Source organism: Balaenoptera musculus, chromosome 13 (genome assembly GCF_009873245.2).
Source record: "Balaenoptera musculus isolate JJ_BM4_2016_0621 chromosome 13, mBalMus1.pri.v3, whole genome shotgun sequence".
NCBI lineage: Eukaryota > Metazoa > Chordata > Mammalia > Artiodactyla > Balaenopteridae > Balaenoptera > Balaenoptera musculus.
Genome location: NC_045797.1, coordinates 25,977,660 through 25,998,042, shown reverse-complemented (window position 1 = coordinate 25,998,042; position 20,383 = coordinate 25,977,660). Strand labels below are relative to the sequence as shown.

Sequence of the window (20,383 nt, the reverse complement as noted above, 5' to 3'; positions counted from 1 at the left end):
GGCGATGACAAATAAACAAGCTTTGTTTTGCCCACAAAGGAATTCACAGTCTAGTGGGGAAGAAAACGTAAGATAGTTCTGATGGAAATATGAACAGTGTGGGTTTCTGTCACTTGCATCCAAACAAGCCTGGCTAAAGTAGACTATTACCAACATATCTGGCCATGGTTTCCCCTTCTCTGTTCCCTACTTGTACCCTATAGAAGCCAGATCACAGGGAGGAACAAAGAGGTTCTTGAAAAATAAAATCAGTGATCAAATCAGGAGTCTAGTGGGATGGGCCAGATAGAACTAAATGGCAAGTAAGATAATGACTGAAAAATGCCTGTGGGATTTGGAAACTCACACTGGAGAGCTTGGTGAGAGTATTTTCTGTGGGAGGGCAGGCACCCTGCAGAATGTGGACTGACTGGTGTTGAGGAACAAAAGAAATGGTAATGTTGTGGAGATAGTGGATGAAGATTGTTATTGGACCAGGACCCTTTTTCAGATGGTCTTTTGGGTGCCTGAGGTAACTTAAAGGAAGATAAAAATGTATTTGTTTCAAAGGCCAATAAGCACATGAATAGATTCTCAACATCAGCCAACAGGGAAATGCAAATCAGAATCAAGAGATAACCACTTCACACCCACTAGGATGGCTATAATCAGAAAAATACATAATAGCAAATGCTATCAAGGATGTGGAAATATCAGAACCCTCAGATATTGGCCTGTGGGAATGTAAAATGGTGCAGCCAATTTGGAAAACAATCTGTCAGTTACCCCAAAGTTTAAACATATAGTTACCATATGACCCAGCCACTCCTAGGCATATACCCAAAAGAAAAGAACACATTCATCCACACAAAAACCAGTACAGGAATGTTCGTAGCAACAGTATTCATAATAGCCAAAAAGTGGAAACAACCCAAATGTCCATCAACAGATGAATGGATAAACAAAACATGGTATATTCATACAATGGAATAGTGTTCGTCCATAAAAAAGAATGAAGTACTGATACATGCTACAACATGGATGAATCTGAAAAACATAAGTGAAAGAAGCCAGACACAAAACACTACATATTGTGTGGTTCCACTTACATGAAATATCCAGATTAGGCAAATTCATATAAAAAGAAGGTACACTAGTTGTTGCTAGGGGTTGGGAGGAGGGAGGCATGAGGACTGCTAATGGGTACCGGTTTCTTTTTGGGGTGATGGAAAAAAATGTTCTAGAATCAGATAATGGCTATTGTTGCACAACTCTGTTAATACACACACACAAAAAAAAAACCACAGGAGCGTACTTTTTAAAAGGGTGAATTTTATGCTATGTGAGTTAGAGCTCAACTTAAAAATCAAATTAAAATTTAAAAAAAATTTTGGGTAATTCCCTTGCCGTCCAGTGGTTAAGACTCGGCCATTTCACTGCCGTGGGCCTGGGTTCCATCCCTGGTTGGGGAACTAAGATTCCGCAAGTAGCACAGCACGGCGGAAAAAAAAAATTAAAAAAATTTTTGCTCTTACAGAGGCCCCTTGATATCTAGGGAGATAGAACCGGCAAGACATTAGCAACAATTCGAACCACGCACAAGCTCAGCCGCTCTTCCAGTCCGAAGACCGCAATTCCACCACGCCTCCGGGAGCGGAAGTCCCGGCCTAGAGGCTGCTGATTGGCTGAGGCGGAGGAGCGGGCGGTGCGAAAAGGGGCCTCTCGCGACCCTCTCAGCGGGGAGGAGCAGAACGAAGCCTTAGCTCGCGAGATTTTGTTGCTTCCGCATTTTGGGTCTGTAAGGTGGGGGAGGGGGGCGAGGCCGGTGCAGTTGCTCTCACCTGCTTGCCACGGCTCGATCCCGGCTCGGAGCAGCGGCGGGGCGGGCTTCCGCTGTCCGCTGGCTGAGGACCTTCCGCTCCCCCTCGGTCCCGCGTGGGCTCCGAATCCTGTCCGCGGCAGGGGCCAGCGGCCCCTCCCCTCCCCTCCGAGGATAGAAGATGAGCTTCCTCTTGTGAGTGTGGCCCGGTCGAGGGCTCCAAGGCTGAGGGCCGAGGCCCGGGAGGGGCGGACGGACGCCTGAGGCGAGGGCGGGTCCCCGGGGCCGGGGTCGGGTGCCCGGCGCTTGCTTTGCCCGCGCTCGGGGTCACGGGGGAGGCTTGGATGTGGGCAGAAGCAGAGGGAGATGAAGGTCTAGGCAAAGGAAGCGGAGTGAGAAGGTTGGGGAGTAGAAAGGCCCCGAGGCCGGTAGTGCCTCCAGACTTTTCCGCCCGAGGGCACCTGAGGGCAGAGGGACGATCTGGGGGTCTCAATTTGCCTCGAGTCTCGAGCCTTTTAGTAACGATCCATGCTGACTTAGCTTTTTACTCCACCGTACGTCCAGCTTTATTATCGTCAGTATTAAATTACCCCCGCGGAAAAATGCCGCCCCAGGAATATATGGGAGTGCCGCTGAAGTTAAGCTGCGGGCCTTGCATCCAATTCTGATTCAGCCCACTTTGTGAATTTGTATAATTAACTAACTTCTTTTTAACTCAGTAGAATCCTATTTTAGAGATAACGTCTGGGCCCAAATGAGCCTTCAATGGGAAAGTTTGTAAATTCTCTGATGATTCTTAATCACATTAAGGTTTGAGAAGCATTGCTCTAGCACCTTATTTTTCTCAGGTGGCTCTCTTTACCTAGCATGTTGCTTAAAAATATGTATTGTGTGAGCGAATAAATCATCCATTTTCAGTTATGGGCATCACCCACATACTTGACATCTAAAATAGTGTTTCATAACCAGAGTTTACCCCGTTTCTTATTGTGAGAAGTTTGGATTCTTTCTACCATTTTGCTATTATAAAATAAGACTGCTGAGACTATCTTTGTCTAAATCGCTTTTCCCCTCCTTTGGATTATTTTTTTAAGCGTATAGTCTTCAGAGTATGATTACCATATCAAAAAATCTTTATGATTTATATTTTAATTGTAAATTTCCATATTACTAGAAACCACCCCCACCCCAGTCTTTTTTTTCTGTTAGTGCTCTGTTTGTGGATGCACAGTTCTTATTTGCTTTTTGGACCTAAATGTGAGGCTGTTTATTTCTTTTAAACTTTGTTTTGTTGATGGACATTTGAGTTTCCACTTTTGGTTATTATGAATAATACTGCTATGAACTTGGATGTACGTATGTGTTCCTTTCTCTTGGGAATTGCCTGGTTGTATGGTAACTATGTTTAACCTTTTGAGGAACTGCCAGGCTTTTTCAAAGCACTGCACCATTTTGTCTTCCCACCAGCACTATATGAGTTTCAATTTCCCCACACCCTCCCTAGCACTTGTTAATTGCATTTTTGATTATAGCCATCCTAAGTGGATGTGAAATGGTACCTCACTGTGATATTAATTGGCATTTCCTTAATGACTGTTGATGTTGAGCATCTTTTCGTGTGCTTATTGGCCATTTGTGTATCTTCTTTGGAGTAATGTCTATTCAGATCCTTTGACCGTTTTTTAAATGGAGTTGTCTTTTTGGTTTTAAGTTGTAAAAATTCTTTATCCTGGATACAAGTCCCTTATCCCTATGATTTGCAATATTTTCTCCTACTTTGTGGATTCTTTTCACTGTCTTGATGGTACCATTTGAAGCACAAAAGTCTTAATTTAGATGAAAATCATACTGAACCTTGAGACATCATTTCTTGCTAAGTACGGAAAATATTTAGCTACCTGTCATTCACAGCTTGTTTCTATTGAAAGGGCCATTCCCTCTAATTTAGTACTTCTTATTAAATTTAGTTCTTTATCATGTTAAACACAAACTTTCCATATTTGATTTTTATTGTTTTCATAACTCCTTTTTACTTCATAATCAGTCTTATTTAAAATTCAGATTACTCAGGTGAAGTGAAAGTCCTCAGTTTCATTCCCTTCCTCTTCCTAGAAGTAATCACCACTATCAGTTTGATGGGTGACACTTTCTATGCATTTATGAAATGGGCTTCTGCTGTGCATTTCATTCTGTAATATGTTTAACCATGTATTGAGATCTATCGGTGTGAATACAAGTACCTCTATCTTGTTATTCTTAACTACTGTATGGTATTCCATGATGTAGATGTGTCATAGTTATTCATTCCTCTACCAGTAAGCTTTAGGATCATTTCCAGGTCTTTCGCTGTTAAAAACAATCTTGGGAAACACATCCTTATCCATATCGAGGAGAGACACCTAGAAGTAGAAGGGATGGATTGAGAAGCATTTCAGTGTTAATAGATATTGCCGTGTTGCCCTCTTAAAATGTTAATGCACTTTGACCATTAGTGAATTAAAGTACTAACTTCGCTCTACCCTAGCCCACATTTAATGTAATTGTTCTGATTTCTGACACTCAGGTTAAGGAAAAATAAATCTAATTTTAATTGAACAGCTTTTCATATGTTCATTTGTCATTCTGTTTTTCTTTCTGAATTGTGTATTCATCTCCTTAGCCCATTTTTCTAAAGCATTCTTTGCCTTTTTCTTAACAGATTATAAAAGCCCTTTATAATTTAGTTAATACTTACGTTGCAAGTACTTTTTTTTTGCTACTTGTCTCCTTGTTCTGAATTATTGAAGTTTTAATTGTTACGGTTAGAAAGCTGTCCATTTTTTCTGGGCTTTGTGTCATGTTAGGAAGACCTTCCTTATGCATGGTGTGAGATAGGAATAAAAACTTATTCCCCCCCCCCCCCCCCAGAACCAGTTGTCTCATTTATTTTCCCCGCTATAAACTCTAAAATGTTAGTGCTACTTCTCTGGTTTGCTTTGATGGCATCACAAATATTTTGATACAGAAAACTGGATTTTTGAGCTATACGAACCTTAGAGCTAACACCCTCACAGCACTATTAGGTGAAAATTGAGGCCAAAGGAGGTTAGGTTTCTCAGGCAGTCACAGAGTTAGTGGCAGATCAAGAACTAGAATCCAGGTTTTTTCTTCTTTTGGTTAAGGTGCCCTTTCTGTTACACCAGACTGCTTCATGAGGCATAGTAAAATTGCCTTCTATGTGAAATTGTGCTGCTAATCCTGTTTCTATGTAGGGGAAAAAATTTAACTCTTTCTTTTATTGTGTTTATTCTCTCCTCCCCTACCTCCCATCTTGGCACTTTTCAGGGAATATTTTTTAATTTCAAAACAATTTATATGCCTAAAATTGTCAATCTGCTTCTGGTCCTAAAAATTGATGTACTTTTACTTTTAACCTAACAGTAGTAGCCGCTCTTCTAAAACATTCAAACCAAAGAAGAATATCCCTGAAGGATCTCATCAGTATGAACTCTTAAAACATGCAGAAGCAACTCTAGGAAGTGGGAATCTGAGACAAGCTGTTATGTTGCCAGAGGGAGAGGACCTCAATGAATGGATTGCGGTTAACAGTAAGTTTTTAATAACTTTCAACTTTACTGGTTTATAAGAAGATTTTGCTAAAATCTTTTTGTTAATGAATTTTCTTATGGGTGTAGCTGTCCTAGTAAAACAGATTATCTGTAAAGAAACATGTAAGTACAAATACATCCAAAGTGTGTTCTCTTCAGAGTGTACCTGATTGTAGCTTGTGTGGTTAAATAGAGAGATCTGAGGAAAATGGTCTGAATTGCTGAGTAAGGTCAAATGAAAGATTGATAAATACAAAGATTCTACCTGTGGTGGACATGACTTTGTAGGGATCCATCTTCATAGTTGTGCCCCGACTCCCAGCAGCTTTCATCTGCCTGTGTATACAGAAAAGTCAAGTACAGTTGCTGTGGTCAGTCACTTGATTATTGTGAGTTAGCAGTAGTCAGAAGAAAATTGAGAGATTGGGAGAAAACAGAGGGACCCATGAGCTGAAAGTCACTCTGAATTCAAGAAGTAAGGGCATGACATGGAAGGATATGCTGAGGCTAGAGATTTGAATATTAGTGTCTATCATTTCTGAGATGAGATCAGTTCTGGATGATAGGGTTTAAGTCCATTAGGAATTTTAGTTGTTCCAGGAATCTTTAAAACTTTTTAATGGAAAATTTCAAACATACAGAAGTAGAGAAACAAGTAGAATGAATTCCCAGGTATCCATTATCTAGCTTCAACAGTTATCAATTCATGGCCAATTGTGCTGCTTCTGTACACTACCCTGATTATTTTGAAGCAAATCCCAGACATATTATTTTATCTATAAATATTTCAGTATCTAAAAGATAAGAACTTACCCGTTTAAAGGTAATGACAGTGCCATCATTCCTTTATGTTATCAAATATCCAGTTAATGTTCACATTTCCTCTGATTGTCCTATAAATGTTTCTTTTTTAAAAAATATAAGGGGAGTTCCCTGGTGGTCCAGTGGTTAAGACTCCCGCGCTCCCACTGCAGGGGGCCCGGGTTCAATCCCTGGTCGGGGAACTAGATCCTGCATGCCACAACTAAGAGCTGGAGAGACCAAATACATATTTTTATGAAAGTAAAGAATAAAAATATATAGTTGGTTTAAATCAGGATCCAACAAGCTCTGTACATATGTTTCTTGAATCTCTTAATTCACAGGTTGCCCCTCACTGCAGTTATTTTTCCTTGCTATTTTTGTTGTTGTTGAAGAAACCAGTTTGTTTTCTACAGAATGAATTTTGCTGATAACATCCCCAAGGCGTCCATTATCTCGCTCGCTCTTTTATTTCCTGTAAATGTTAAATCTAGAGCAGCACTGTCCAAGAGAACTTTCTGTGATTAGGCAAATGTTGTATATCTTCACTGTGGCCATTTAGCACTTGAAATGTGTCTACGGTGACTGGAAACGAATTTTAAATTTAACTTCATTTTAACGTAAATTGCCCTGTGTGTCTAGTGGCTACCATGTTAGAACAGATTTGGAGCTTTGATCAGATTCAGGTTTGATTTTGTTTAAGACTACTTCGTAGGTGGTGATATATACTTCCAACAGTGTAGATATTTCCATAGTGTCTAGTTGTCTTTTTATGTGGTATTCAACTGTTGATAATCATTGCCTTGGTCAGTGTGGTCCAATAGAAATATATTGTGAGCTACAAATGGAATTTAAAATTTTCTAGTAGCCACATTAAGAAAAATTTTATTTTTCTCAACTCATTAAAAAGCCATTATTCATATTACTAAGAGAAAAAAAAATCAGGTGTAGAACTATGTAATGTGTTATCTTTTGTGTTAGATGGGATAAAGAAACTTAGGGGGCAAGACACAGAAAAAATTATAGTAGTTACCTGTGTGTAGGGGGGAAGTTGGAGTGGTTGGAACTTAGATTTTTTACTGTATATATATATATATTTTTTCTTCTGATCTCTGATTTGACCAGAGATCATTTTTTTTAAATTATTTATTTATTTATTTATTTATTTATTTATTTATGGCTGTTTTGGGTCTTCGTTTCTGTGCAAGGGCTTTCTCTAGTTGCGGCAAGTGGGGGCCACTCTTCATCACGGTGCGCGGGCCTCTCACTATCGCGGCCTCTCTTGTTGCAGAGCACAGGCTCCAGACGCGCAGGCTCAGTAATTGTGGCTCACAGGCCTAGTTGCTCCGCGGCATGTGAGATCTTCCCAGACCAGGGCTCAAACCCGTGTCCCCTGCATTGGCAGGCAGACTCTCAACCACTGCGCCACCAGGGAAGCCCCTTTACTGTATATTTTTATCTATCTTTTGGCATGTGAACCATGTGACATATTATCTATTCAGAAAATACCCCTTTTTGTAACCTTATTCAAATTATTATCTTTTATTCTTTTTTTTGATTTTTCTTAAATTGAAGTACAGTTGATTTACAGTGTTGTGTTAATTACTGCTATACAGCAAAGTGATTCAGTTATACATATACATACATCTTTTTTTTATGTTTGTTTTCATTATGGTTTACCATAGGATATTGAATATAGTTCTCTGTGCTATACAGTAGGACCTTGTTGTTTATCCATTCTATATATAAAAGCTTACATCTGCTAACCCCAGCCTCCCACTCCATCCGTCCCCCAACCCCTTCCCCCTTGGCAACCACCAGTCTGTCCTCTATGTCCATGATTCTGTTTCTGGTTCATAAATAGGTTCATTTGTGTCATATTTTATTTTTAAATTTTTATTTTTTTAATTTATTGATTTTATTTATTTATTTTTGGCTTCATTGGGTCTTCGGTTGCTGTGCGTGGGCTTTCTCTAGTTTCAGTGAGCGGGGGCTGCTCTTCGTGTGGTGTGAGGGCTTCTCATCCTGGTGGCTTCTCTTGTTGCAGAGCACGGGCTCTAGGCGTGGGGGCTTCATTAGTTGTGGCACGTGGGCTCAGTAGTTGTGGCTCACAGGCTCTAGAGCGCAGGCTCAGTAGCTGTGGCACACGGGCTTAGTTGCTCCGCAGCATGTGGGATCTTCCTGGACCAGGGATTGAACCCATGTCCGCTGCACTGGGCAGGCGGATTCCTAACCACTGCGCCACCAGGGAAGCCCCTGTGTCATATTTTAGATTTCACATGTAAGTGATGTCATATGGTATTCGTCTTTCTCTTTCTGACTTACTTCACTTAGTATGATAATCTCTAGGTCCATCCACATTGCTGCAAATGGTATTATTTCGTTCTTTTTTTTTTGGCTGCACTGTGAGGCATGTGGGATCTCAGTTCCCTGACCAGGGATTGAACCCATGCCCCCCTGCATTGAGAGTGCAGAGTCTCAACCACTGGACCACCAGGGAAGTCCCATATTCCGTTCTTTTTTTATGGCTGAGCAATATTCCATTGTATATATGTATCACATCCTTATCCATTCATCTGTTGATGGACATTTAAGTTGTTTCGAGGTCTTGGCTATTGTGAATAGTGCTGCTATGAACATAGGGGTGCATGTATGTTTTTGAGTTATAGTTTTGTCCGGATATATGCCCAGGAGTGGGGTTGCTGGATCATGTGGTAACTCTATTTTTAGTTTTCTGAGGAACCTCCATACTGTTTTCCACAGTGGCTGCACCAATTTATTGATACATTCCCACCAACGGTGTAGGAGGGTTCCCTTTTCTCCACTTCCTCTCCAGCATTTATTATTTGTAGGCTTTTTAATGATGGTCATTCTGACTGGTGTGAGGTGGTACCTCATTGTAGTTTTTTTTTTTTTTTTTGTAGTTTTGATATGCATTTTAATTAGCGATGTTGAACATCTTTTCATGTGCCTGTTGGCCATCTGTATATCATCTTTTATTCTGAAGGCATCTGTTGGCCTTCTTCAGCTTTTGATTTTTCTTTGAGACTTATTGCTCTAATCAACTGTTCTCAAACCTTTTGGTTCCAGGATCCCTTTATTCTTTTAAAAATTATTGAGAACCTTAAAGGGCTTTTAATTATGTGGCTTATATTTAGTGATACTGTGTTAGAAATTAAAATTGAGCAAGTTTAAATACTTATTTTAAAATACATGTTAACATAAATATATTTTTATGAAAAATGACTATTTTCCAAAATAAATTTTAGTGAGAAGTGTGGCATTGTTTTACAGGTTTGCAAATCTTATTTAATGTCTGACTTAATAGGAGGTTGGCTGGATTCTCATATCTGCTTCTGCATTCAGTCTGTTGTGATGTCATACATCATGGAGCCTCTGGACAACTCCACTGTGCCTCCTGAGAGAGAGTGAAAATTCAGAGCAATTAAATGTTTCTGACCTCACAGATTCCCCTCTGAAACAGGGGATCTCTGGACCATATTTTGAGAACAGATCATAAACCAGCACACCATCTGGGCACACTCTTTGTTTTGAATGAATATTGAATGCCTAAGTATTACTTTCTTAGAAACATGACTAATTTAAGAGGAAGGTTTATAAGTGAGGGAGTTTGTATAAAATTCCTTTTGACATGGTGGAATATTGATTTGTTTTCTAAGAAATTTGGAAAAGCCCTAGTTGATTTTTTAGGTAGTCTTTTAGACGGGGAACTAAGACATTTTTAAAAAAGCTTGCCAAGGCTTATGTGGTTCTCTTTGCACAGAGTAATATGTTTCACTCAGTTAAGTTCATTTCTTACCCCCTTCCTCTTCTGTTTTCTTCCAGATCTAGCTGAAGCTCCTTTAGGAAGTACTCCTTGACTATCTCAGCTCCTCGAGATGTTGCCTTTTCTCTGAACTCTTCTAGCACTTATTGTTGGCCTTTGTATGCTATCTTCTTATATGTTGTATTGCTCCTCTCTTTTAATTTTGTCCCTTTTGTTAGCTGGAGACTCTAGGGGAAGGGACATTATCTCCTGTCTTTTTTATGTCCTCAATATGCACTAGGTCTCAATTTTTTATGATGAACTAGATTTTTTAAATGCCTGACACAGCTGATACACCTCCCTCCAAGTATATTCCGCAACGCTTTTCTTCTCTTTCCCAACACAAATGATATTGTCTGGTCCAGATTGGTAAGAAGCTATGGATTTTTTCATTTGCTTGTATATGATCAAATTGTATATTCTAATGTAATAATCACCATTACGTTAGAATTATCCCTAATATTTTATTTTCCTGCTTACAGGCTGTTTAAAAGCTTAGTATATTAAAAGTGAATATATATTAAAAGTTAACTTTACTTAGGTGTAACAACTTAGAAAGAGAATTTATAGTGCCCCTGGATTGTTGAATCTCCTGAGGATTCTTGGCTGAATCCTCTGACTGAGAGGTCTGATGTTTTGTTGTGTTTACACAGACATTTTAACACAGTTCTGCTATTATCTTTCCAGCTGTGGATTTCTTCAACCAGATCAACATGTTATATGGAACTATCACAGAATTCTGCACTGAAGCAAGCTGTCCAGTCATGTCTGCAGGTCCAAGGTACATATATATAGGCTATTATATAGGTATTTGAATTATTACCAAATAAAGCTAATCACCAATTGATATAAATTAAATAATAAAGACTTGTTTTTCTTACCCATTTGCTTGTGAAAACAAAAAGTTTACCTATAAGCTTTTAGTTATTAAATACTTTGGTATGTGGTACCCAGTATTTTGATTTTTTATAATTGCATTATATTAAGTATGAATATTCAGTAGTAGGATTGAAAGTAAAGAAATTTGAGTTAGGTTTATCTTGCTTTTACAAAAGTTATTTTTTTCAATTTTATTAACATTCATGGTTCTGTTTCTGGTTTTTAAATTAATTTCTTGGAAGAGTTTTTAGTTGACCCTTTAATATTTGATTTTTTTGTTGTGCTTATTTACTGTTAGTTACCTCCAAATTGTGCTGCTTTAGTTATCTGGCTTAAAGATGCTAGATTAAAATTTTTTTGACTATCATAAATTTCTAGAAATGTTGAGAAAGAGATGGAACTCTTTATCACCCATAAAGTTAAGATGTGATGGAATTAACATTTTAGTGTGTCCTTCCGGCCTTTTTTCCTATAACAAATGATTGATTTTATGTGATGATAGATGGTAGCAAGATATTTACCTCTTGGGAAAAAATAGTCCTTTCTGAATTTGCTATAGATGTAAGGGAAAAAAAGGGCCCCAATGAGTTTGGGTCCTATTTTTATTATGTTATTTTAGGAGAGATGTTTTTTATTTTGTGAAGTGTTAAGTTTTATTCCTCAAACTTTCTATCTTTGGCTTAAATGCTTCACACAGTGAAGTTTTGATTAAGTCTTATTAATCATTTCTAGCTCAGCAAAGATGAGGTAGAAAAAGACGCATGCCTAAGATTGTTTCTTTAAAACCATCTCCAAGAAACAGGGTTTTATAATCTTGGCTCCGTTGATGATTACTTAATGTCCAACAAGCTCAGAATGTGGTGGATCTATCAGCACCTTACGCAGTCCTCAGCACCCTCTGTCTAACAGACAGGAATGCAGTTCCTTTGTCTTTCCAGGGCTGTGTCGTAAAACAGATTCTGGCACAGCCAGCTGCCACACTGGCTTCCTTTTCTTTTCCATTTACCATCACATTTCAGAATACAGTGTAACTTATGGTCGGCCCTCCGTATCCATGGTTCCTCTGCATCTACGGATTCAACCAACCGTGGATCTTGTAGTATTTACTATTGAAAAATATCTGTATGTAAGTGGACCTTGTGTGGTTCAAACCCACATTGTTCAAGGGTCAACTGTACTTCTACAGGGAACTCTCAAGTAATCTTCAGTAGAACTTTAGGTAATTTACTAAATATATATACTATACTATACTGTAGTACTATATATATAACTTCTGTTGACAAACTGTGAGCCTACTTTGATTACAAGTTGCAACATGTTTTTGAAAACTTTATCACTAAAACTTTTCTCTCCAGATATGAATATCATTGGGCAGATGGTACTAATATTAAAAAGCCAATCAAATGTTCTGCACCAAAATATATTGACTATTTGATGACTTGGGTTCAGGATCAACTTGATGATGAAACTCTTTTTCCTTCTAAAATTGGTGAGTTAATGTTGTAGAACTAATTTTCTTTTTAAATGGTAAATGTGTTATTGTATTTTTAGTGCTCTATTACTATAAAAAAATGTAATAAAGACTGCCAAATTCCTCTCCAAAAAGGTTGTAAATGTATACTCCTTCCAGCCATGTTTGTGTCTGCCTGTGTTTCTTCATCAGTACTAGTTGTTACTCAGTTTTTCATCTTTTCTAATATGGGTAAATAAATTTCTAGTATAATGTACATTTTAAAAAATATCAATAACATTGAGCATTTTTTGGTTTATTGATCCTTGTGTGTTTTCTGTTTATATCCTTTTTCTATTTCTTTATGTTAAGGTTATTAGCTCTTTGTCATGCATGTTGTGTGTATTTTTTCCCTGGGTTGCCTTATTGTCTTGTTTATGAGGTTTTTTTGCTATGTATAATGTTCTTATTTTGACCTATTAATCTTTCCCTTTATGATGTCTGGATTTTAATACAATGATTAGAAGGGATTTTCCTACTTACAGATTATAAAATATTTGTCCATGCTTTTATTTAGCACTTTTGTGGTTTTGTTTTTACATTTTATTTTAATCTTTGTTCTGTCAGAATTTTTTCTCAATGCTCCCTTTACTTTTTTCCAACTATAAATGCTAGTTTGTCCAGTACCATTTATCGAATACATGTGTCTTTTATCCCCTCATTATCATATGTGTACACCAAATTGACATATATCTTGGAGTCTTTTAATCTCTTTATCTATAGTTACAGAAATTCCACACTGTTTTAATTACCATGGCTATGTATCTTTGAACATCTTGTAGGGCTAGTCTCTCTTCCTTGCTCTTCTTTTTCAGAATACTTACAGCTATTCTGGAAAATTTGTTCTTCCAAAGAATTTAGAAACATTTTGCAAGGTAAAAAAAAAAAAACCTGTGAGATTTTTATTATGATTTCATTCAATTTGTAGATTAATGTAGGGATTCTCGTTCTCTTGACAATACTGAGTCTTCCTATCCAAGAACAATTCATATTCATTTATTCATGTCTTTTAATTATTTCTTATTTCCGCTTGTAAAATTCTGTATTTTACTTTATGCTAGTCCTTCAGGTTTCTTAAGTTTATTCCTAGGCACTTAATGTTTTTATTGATAATCTGGTTTCTAACTGGTTATTGTTTAGTATATAGGAAAACTGTTCTGATTCTTTTGGATTGTTTTCTTGAGTTTTTAAAGTATATAGTTACATCATACTAAGATAATATTAATTTCACCTCTTCTTTTCTGATAAATATACTACTTGTGTAACTCTTATCTAATTGCAGTAACTAGTACTTCCAGAGCAGTACTGATTAATGGTGATGATGGCAAACATCCTTTTCTTGTTTACTTTTATGTGAGTGCTTCTAGTATTTCAGCATTAAGTAGGAATCTTGCTTTTGGTTAGAGGTATGTGAATTTTTAAAAATCAAGTTGGTTATAGGGTTTTATCAGATACTCTTCTAGTATCTGTTGTTGATCATAAGGTTTTCTCCATTTTTTTTTTTAATGTTCTGCTGCAAGAGTATTTTTTTTATTTCTGCTATTTTGATTAAGATTTTGCATTGGTATTCATGGATGTGATTGGTCCTTGTCATTTTCAGTATAAGGGTATCTTATGAACAACATATTGTTGGATTCTGTCTTGTCTGTTTGGGCTGCTATAACAAAAAATACCAGAGACTGGAGGGCTTAAAAGCAATAGAGATGTATTTCTCACAGTTCTGAAGTCTGCAAGTCCAAGATCAGGAGCCAGCATGGTCAGGTTCTGTCATAGGTCCTCTTCCTGGTTTACAGATAGCAAAAAGCAGTGTTTTTGTTGTATCTGCACATGGCAGAGAGGGAAATCATCTTTGTCGAGTTTCTTCTTATAAGGGCACTAATCCTATTCATGCGGGCAGATGCCCTATGACCTAATCACCCCCAAAGGCCCCACCTCTTAGTACCATCATCTAGGGGGTTAGAATTTCAACATGATTTTGAGGGAGACACAAACATTCAGAACATAGCAGATACCTTTTTGAAATCTAATCAGAGGCTCTTTAAGGAGAAAAATTTATATCATGTTGTTATGTTTGGTCTGTTTGTTTTTGGTCAACTTTTCCGTTCTATAAAACCTTTTGTTTCCTTTCTCATAGATCCTTTATTGTGTATTGGGTGTGCTTGAATGTTAAATTCAGCTTGGAAAGTGCTTAGATTAAAACAAATCACTTGTATTTCTTTATTAAAGTCTTTCCTTGGCTTCCCAATTCTTCACTATTTTATCCTAATGTTCTGGAATTCTTTCCCCCTTCATTAGGCTATTATCCAGATCTTACTTATGCTAATTATTTATTCTTATTAGACAAAACTGTTTATTATTCATTTTTAAACAAATATATCCAACTTATTAATGTTCTTTTTAATAGCATGGGGCCCATTTGCAAATTCTGAGAGAAAAAGGATTTGACTTAAAAATCCATCTTTTCAGTACATGAATATAAGACCAAGTCCAGAAAAAACATGTCCATAAGCCCCAGAATAATGTGTGAAAAGGCAAGTTGTTACCAAGACTAGGGGTGGGGGATGGGGACACACACACACACACACAAATCAGCTGACAAGAGCAAACTATACTAAATTTCAAGCTATTAAGGACTGGTTGAGAAATAAAGAATACAAAATGCAGGGAAGGAGAAAGTGACAGCCTTTGTTTTCTGAAAGATTAGAGAAAAGAATGTGTTCAAGAGTAGTGTCGTGAAACAGACCTTTAAGGCCAACTAATCTAGGTTATTTTGGAAGCAGATGCCTTCTTATGTATTTGTTAACTATACTCAGTGCCAGTTGTGTTGTCTTTCTCCTGTCCCTGTTTTCTAAGAAACATTGGCCTTGTCAACCAAAATTCTCAGGAATGCAACCAGTCACATCCCCACCTGCTCTGCTTGGAGAAAGATGACTAAGTCCTCTCCCAGTTCTTTTCTAAGGAGGTGTTTATATTCTTTGAAAAATAGGGAGGTGCCATTCCTTCCCTTTACAGAAAGTATTATTCCCCTTCTTAGACTATAGGAAAATGAAAATAGCACTTTAAAAAATTAAATAAAAAGTCGGGGGGCTTCCCTGGTGGCGCAGTGGGTGAGAATCTGCCTGCCAATGCAGGGGACACGGGTTCGAGTCCTGGTCTGGGACGATCCCACATGCCGTGGAGCAACTGGGCCCGTGAGCCACAATTACTGAGCCTGCGCGTCTGGAGCCTGTGCTCCGCAAAGAGAGGCCGCGATAGTGAGGGGCCCGCGCACCGCGATGAAGAGTGGCCCCTGCTTGCCACAACTAGAGAAAGCCCTCGCACAGAAACGAAGACCTAACACAGCCATAAATTAATTAATTAATTAATTAAAAAAAAAAAGTACATTGTTTATAAAAAAAAAAAAAAGTCGGGGACTCCTAGTTTAAGAAGGAAAACTGGCTTTTCAGAGTACTTCAGAAGAGGAAATACTTTTTATTTGTAGACAGTAGATAATAATGACTCAAAGTGTGCCTTTCTTTTTCTTTTGCTTGGGAGAGTTTCCAGTCCTGGTTGAGTGTGTATGTGTTTATGTAAAAAAAATTTTTTAGAGTTAAAAATTGCAGAAAGTAAAAATTTTCTATTTATAGTCAAAAATACTTATTCTCCAGACTTCCCTTGTGGTCCAGTGGTTAAGACTCCATGCTTCCAATGCAGGGGGCGTGGGTTCAATCCCTGGTTGGGAAACTAAGATCCCAACATGCCACGAGGTGCAGCCAAAAAAAAACTTGTTGCATTTAATTTTAGGAAGAAACTCTCCAGTATTAAACAACTAAAATTGTTTTTGATTCCGCATCATCTTGCATAACTTGATACCTGTGCCTACTATTCCAACGCAGTCAGGGAAAGTGTGGTATGTGAGGATACCTCATATACTTAGGTTTGGGTTTTTTTTTTCCGTTGCCTTTAAAAAAAAAAAAATGGAAATAGGCTTGTATTTGTGAATTTGTGTATTGGAGTTGCTCATGGCAGCGTCTGAACTTTTCTGCTATTTATTTTTCTTGAATTGATAAAAGACTGATTGATACATACCTATATTACAGGTGTCCCATTTCCTAAAAACTTTATGTCTGTGGCAAAGACCATTCTAAAGCGTCTGTTCAGGGTTTATGCCCATATTTATCATCAGCACTTTGATTCTGTGATGCAGCTGCAGGAGGAGGCCCACCTCAACACCTCCTTTAAGCACTTTATTTTCTTTGTTCAGGTAAGTTGAACCGCGTTGACTTTTGTGTCCTTTGACCTGGACATATCTGGATTGGTAGTTAATACAGAGTAATTTTTAGAGACTTATTTATAGATGTAGAGCTAAGCATGCAGGGTTCTCGTGTTTTGTTCCCTTTTCCATGTTTATTTCTTTGATGTGCATAGCAGCATAGAAACCATTACCCCCATTTTGGACCTTTTGCCTCTGGAGAGACCTGCCCCAGGTCTCTGGTTAAGATATGACAAGAAGCACCAAACACTCAAGAAAGCTTGTCCATACCCTCCTGTTCCATCGCCACTGCTGGGTAAAGGGATGCCATGGAAAAACATCTATGGTTGGGTTGTTTCATGAGATGTCTATGCCTAAAAGAGAAACTTTTGGAAGAACTCATTAGCTACTATCTTGGGTTAAGTTTCCAGAAGTCCACTTCAGGCCAAATCTTACAAAGCCAGCAGCTAGAAACTTCAAAAAGAACCACCCCCTTCAGAGGTGTGGCCTGTTTCCTTATGGGCCCTTAGTTGGAATTAGAACTTTTTAGTCAAAATAATTCACATTGTTTGAAAAAGATATCAAAGAATAGGGACTTGTTAGCCTAACTTTCGAGATATATAATTCTATATGCAAAATATAAATATGTCTCTCTAGATATTTTGGAGGGAAAGCAGGTAGCTTTTCTTTATTTTTTTTTTTCATTTTTTTTTTCTTTTTTCTTTGTAAAGCAGGTAGCTTTATAGTAGATATTGTATGTCACAATTCTATGTGCCACACAAAGGAGAATGTACAGTGCTCTCTTCTTTGTCTTCCTTCTGAGATTATTGCATGGCATAGATAGAGTGTAGATATAGATATACGAAAGTAAAAGGTCTGCTGCCCCAGATGAGGCCACTATCAATGGTTCAGTGTATAGTTTTCAGATAATTTCTGTGTAAATGCAAACATTATACGATTTTGATTTTACACAGGATCGTGCTAACATGTATGGTTGCTTATTTATTAAGTCCCCTGTATTTTAAAACTGGGAGTAAAAATGACCCCATTATAAAATGTTCATAGAGATTATTTCATCATTCTTTTGGATTTCAGAAAGCTAGGGTTGGGAAGCCCTTCTCTGAATGACATTTATAGAGTTTTAATTTTAGATCTGTTTTTAAATTTTATTTTTCTTCTTTATTTTAGGAGTTTAATCTGATTGATAGGCGTGAGTTGGCACCTCTTCAGGAATTAATTGAGAAGCTTGGATCGAAAGACAGATAAATTTTTCTTCTAGAACAGTTACCCTCTTGCTTCATCTACTGCTAGAGCTATCTCATTGCTTTCTGTTATAGACTAGTTATACAAACTTTAAGAAAACAAGATAAAAAGACACCTATTTTCTGTGTCTACTGATAAAATTGTCCCAAAGGTAGGTTGGCCTAATACCTTCAGAGTGAGAAATTCAGGACACAGCTGAATCTGAGGCACTGTGTGACCACTGCTGTTACTGCCATAGAGCCATACTTGGTTGTAGAATGTGAGGACTAACCTGTAGTTTATTAGTTTACTTATTCTTTTACTGAAGAAGATGATCGACTCTGTTTCAGGTGACAGCATGATGGATATTAAGAATTTCCAATAATTTATTAACAGGTTTCCGGAACAAATTTCCTAGTAATGCAATCACAGATCAGTTTTATTCTGCTTTTATTTTACAAATAGAAGAGGTGTTCTAAAACTTCCTTAAGATTTAGAACATTTGTGTCACTTTGGATAACCTTGTAGTTTGAAGTTTGTATGCTAGTGTTTTTTTAGGTAAGATTATATATATATGTATATTTTTTCAAAATCCGTGATTGCAGTTTAAATCATCATACGATATGTGGTATGGGAGTAACCAAAGTTATTTCTAAAAGGACTTTATTTTTTAACCTTTATTTTAATCTTTATTTGGGATTTTATTCACATAAACCTATCTAAATTTTTAGTGTGTGTGTATCAAATAATTTTTTTAAGGCATCTAAGGATCGTCTTGCAGATTTTTATTTTGAAATGCTTCATTCAGATTAATTTTAATATGTAGGTTTTGTCTGAGAAAAGGAGAACTTCCAAAAAATATGACAGCTTTGGGTCTCAAAAACCATTATTTTCATTCATGTTTGTTTCAGAGGCCTTAAAATTTGGATAGGAGAATGGAAGAAAGTACTTAGAGTACTTGACTATTTTATTTTGAGTTTTCCTTTAAAAAGAAACTACTTTTATACGTTTTTATTGTGACTTGAGACTTAGTTAAGTGTAGTGTAGAAATGCACGAACCTTATCCCAATAAGGATAAAACGTAAGGAAAACCACAATAAAAAACCTTGAAGGTGTACACATTTTATAACCCAGCTAAAAGTTTGATGTGCTGCCTGTTCTTTAATGTGTGTGTGTGTTGGGCGAGGAGGGGTAATATGTTTAAAGGAGACAAAATGGGATAAGTAAAAAAAAAAAAAAAAAAACTTCATTCTGTTAATAGTCCAAGGATGGATTGGGATTGTTTTGTTTCTGTATTAAAACTTGAAATCATTCTGTTTCTATTGGGATAAAAAGAATCTTCTCCTTTAGTGAAGAAAAGATCTAATTTTCCTTAGGTTTCTAAGATTTAGACTGTTTAAAATGTAACGAGGCACACATATTACCCAGACTGGCAAAACTTTAATTTCATCAACGTTCTTTGTTGCAGAGCTATGATTTTTTTTGCAAAGTACTCACCATCTTCCATCTTGATAACTTTGGTTGAGGTTAAATTTGATAGGGTTTTATTTTTATTTTTATTATTCCACTAGAATGTAAAGAAAAGAATTGCTTAGAAACTCCATTTTTGTAATAACCCAATTTCAATAAATTCTTAAATATATGTAGAATTTTAAAGGAAACAAAACATTTTATCTGATTTAGGCTGAAACTGTACATCGTTGTTTTGGGAAATAAAGAGTAGAAAAATCCCTTACGAAAAAAAAGAGAAAAGCCCTCTATGAAACATTCCATAATCCACGTTTTAAGAATATCCAAAGTCCCTGTCAGGCATTCTGTATGTTTATGTTGATCATTTCCAAACAAGAAAGAAGGTTTTTACATGCCACCTAGAATGTTACTGACTCTTGACTTTGAACATTGTTGGCTTTAATTAAGTATGCAAGGAATGAAATATTTCTCACCTAGGATTGTACTTTCATCATTTCTAATATTTCACATATCATCAAACAAAAGGGTTCTCACTTTTCTCCATTTATTTTCAGTGATAGGAATCCTCCTTCTCTTCATGACTCAGCCCTAAAACTAACTAAAGATGGCCACATTTAGGACAGTAGTAGAGGCAGCTTAATAATGGGACATAAATTTTAAAATTTGTTGGTAATTTGGGAATTCAGGTAATTCAGAATGTCCTTTTTTTAAAAAAAATAAAAGCATTACTAGGTTCCCAAGCTAATCTGGCTTAACCAACAATGCATCTAAACATTGGTGTTAACATTATTTGTTTACATCCAAGGCCAGGGAGTTGAGAACAGGAGAGTTGGAGGAAGGGGAGAGAATAGGGAGAGGATGACACCTTTCTGACTTGGCTGGAGGGTCAACCTTTGATTAAAGTTGGAAGAAATCAGACTCTCTTTGACTCCTCTCAATCTTGATTTATCTCCCTGAATAACACTCCCCTGGCTCCTCCTAATCAGAAGTCATCTCTCAGTGTCTGATCACTGCCCTTCACACCTGACTAAAATCATGG

At 37.1% G+C, this 20,383-nt stretch overlaps 1 protein-coding gene across 1 annotated transcript; it reads left to right on the top strand.

The window, feature by feature from the left end:
- The first annotated feature begins 1,732 nt into the window (after positions 1 to 1,732).
- On the top strand, positions 1,733 to 19,448 carry MOB1A (MOB kinase activator 1A). Its single transcript, XM_036873048.1, has 6 exons — positions 1,733 to 1,993; positions 5,219 to 5,385; positions 10,700 to 10,793; positions 12,247 to 12,380; positions 16,481 to 16,644; positions 17,821 to 19,448. The coding sequence occupies exons 1-6, from the start codon at positions 1,980 to 1,982 to the stop codon at positions 17,896 to 17,898; spliced, it is 651 nt and encodes a 216-aa protein (XP_036728943.1). The 5' UTR covers positions 1,733 to 1,979; the 3' UTR covers positions 17,899 to 19,448.
- Positions 19,449 to 20,383: the final 935 nt, after the last annotated feature.

Excerpts from the sequence above, each read along its gene's own strand:
- MOB1A (XM_036873048.1), top strand. Across the intron at positions 12,381-16,480 it reads TCTTTTTCCTTCTAAAATTG|GTGTCCCATTTCCTAAAAAC; the intron begins GTGAGTTAATGT and ends CCTATATTACAG. Across the intron at positions 16,645-17,820 it reads ACTTTATTTTCTTTGTTCAG|GAGTTTAATCTGATTGATAG; the intron begins GTAAGTTGAACC and ends TCTTTATTTTAG.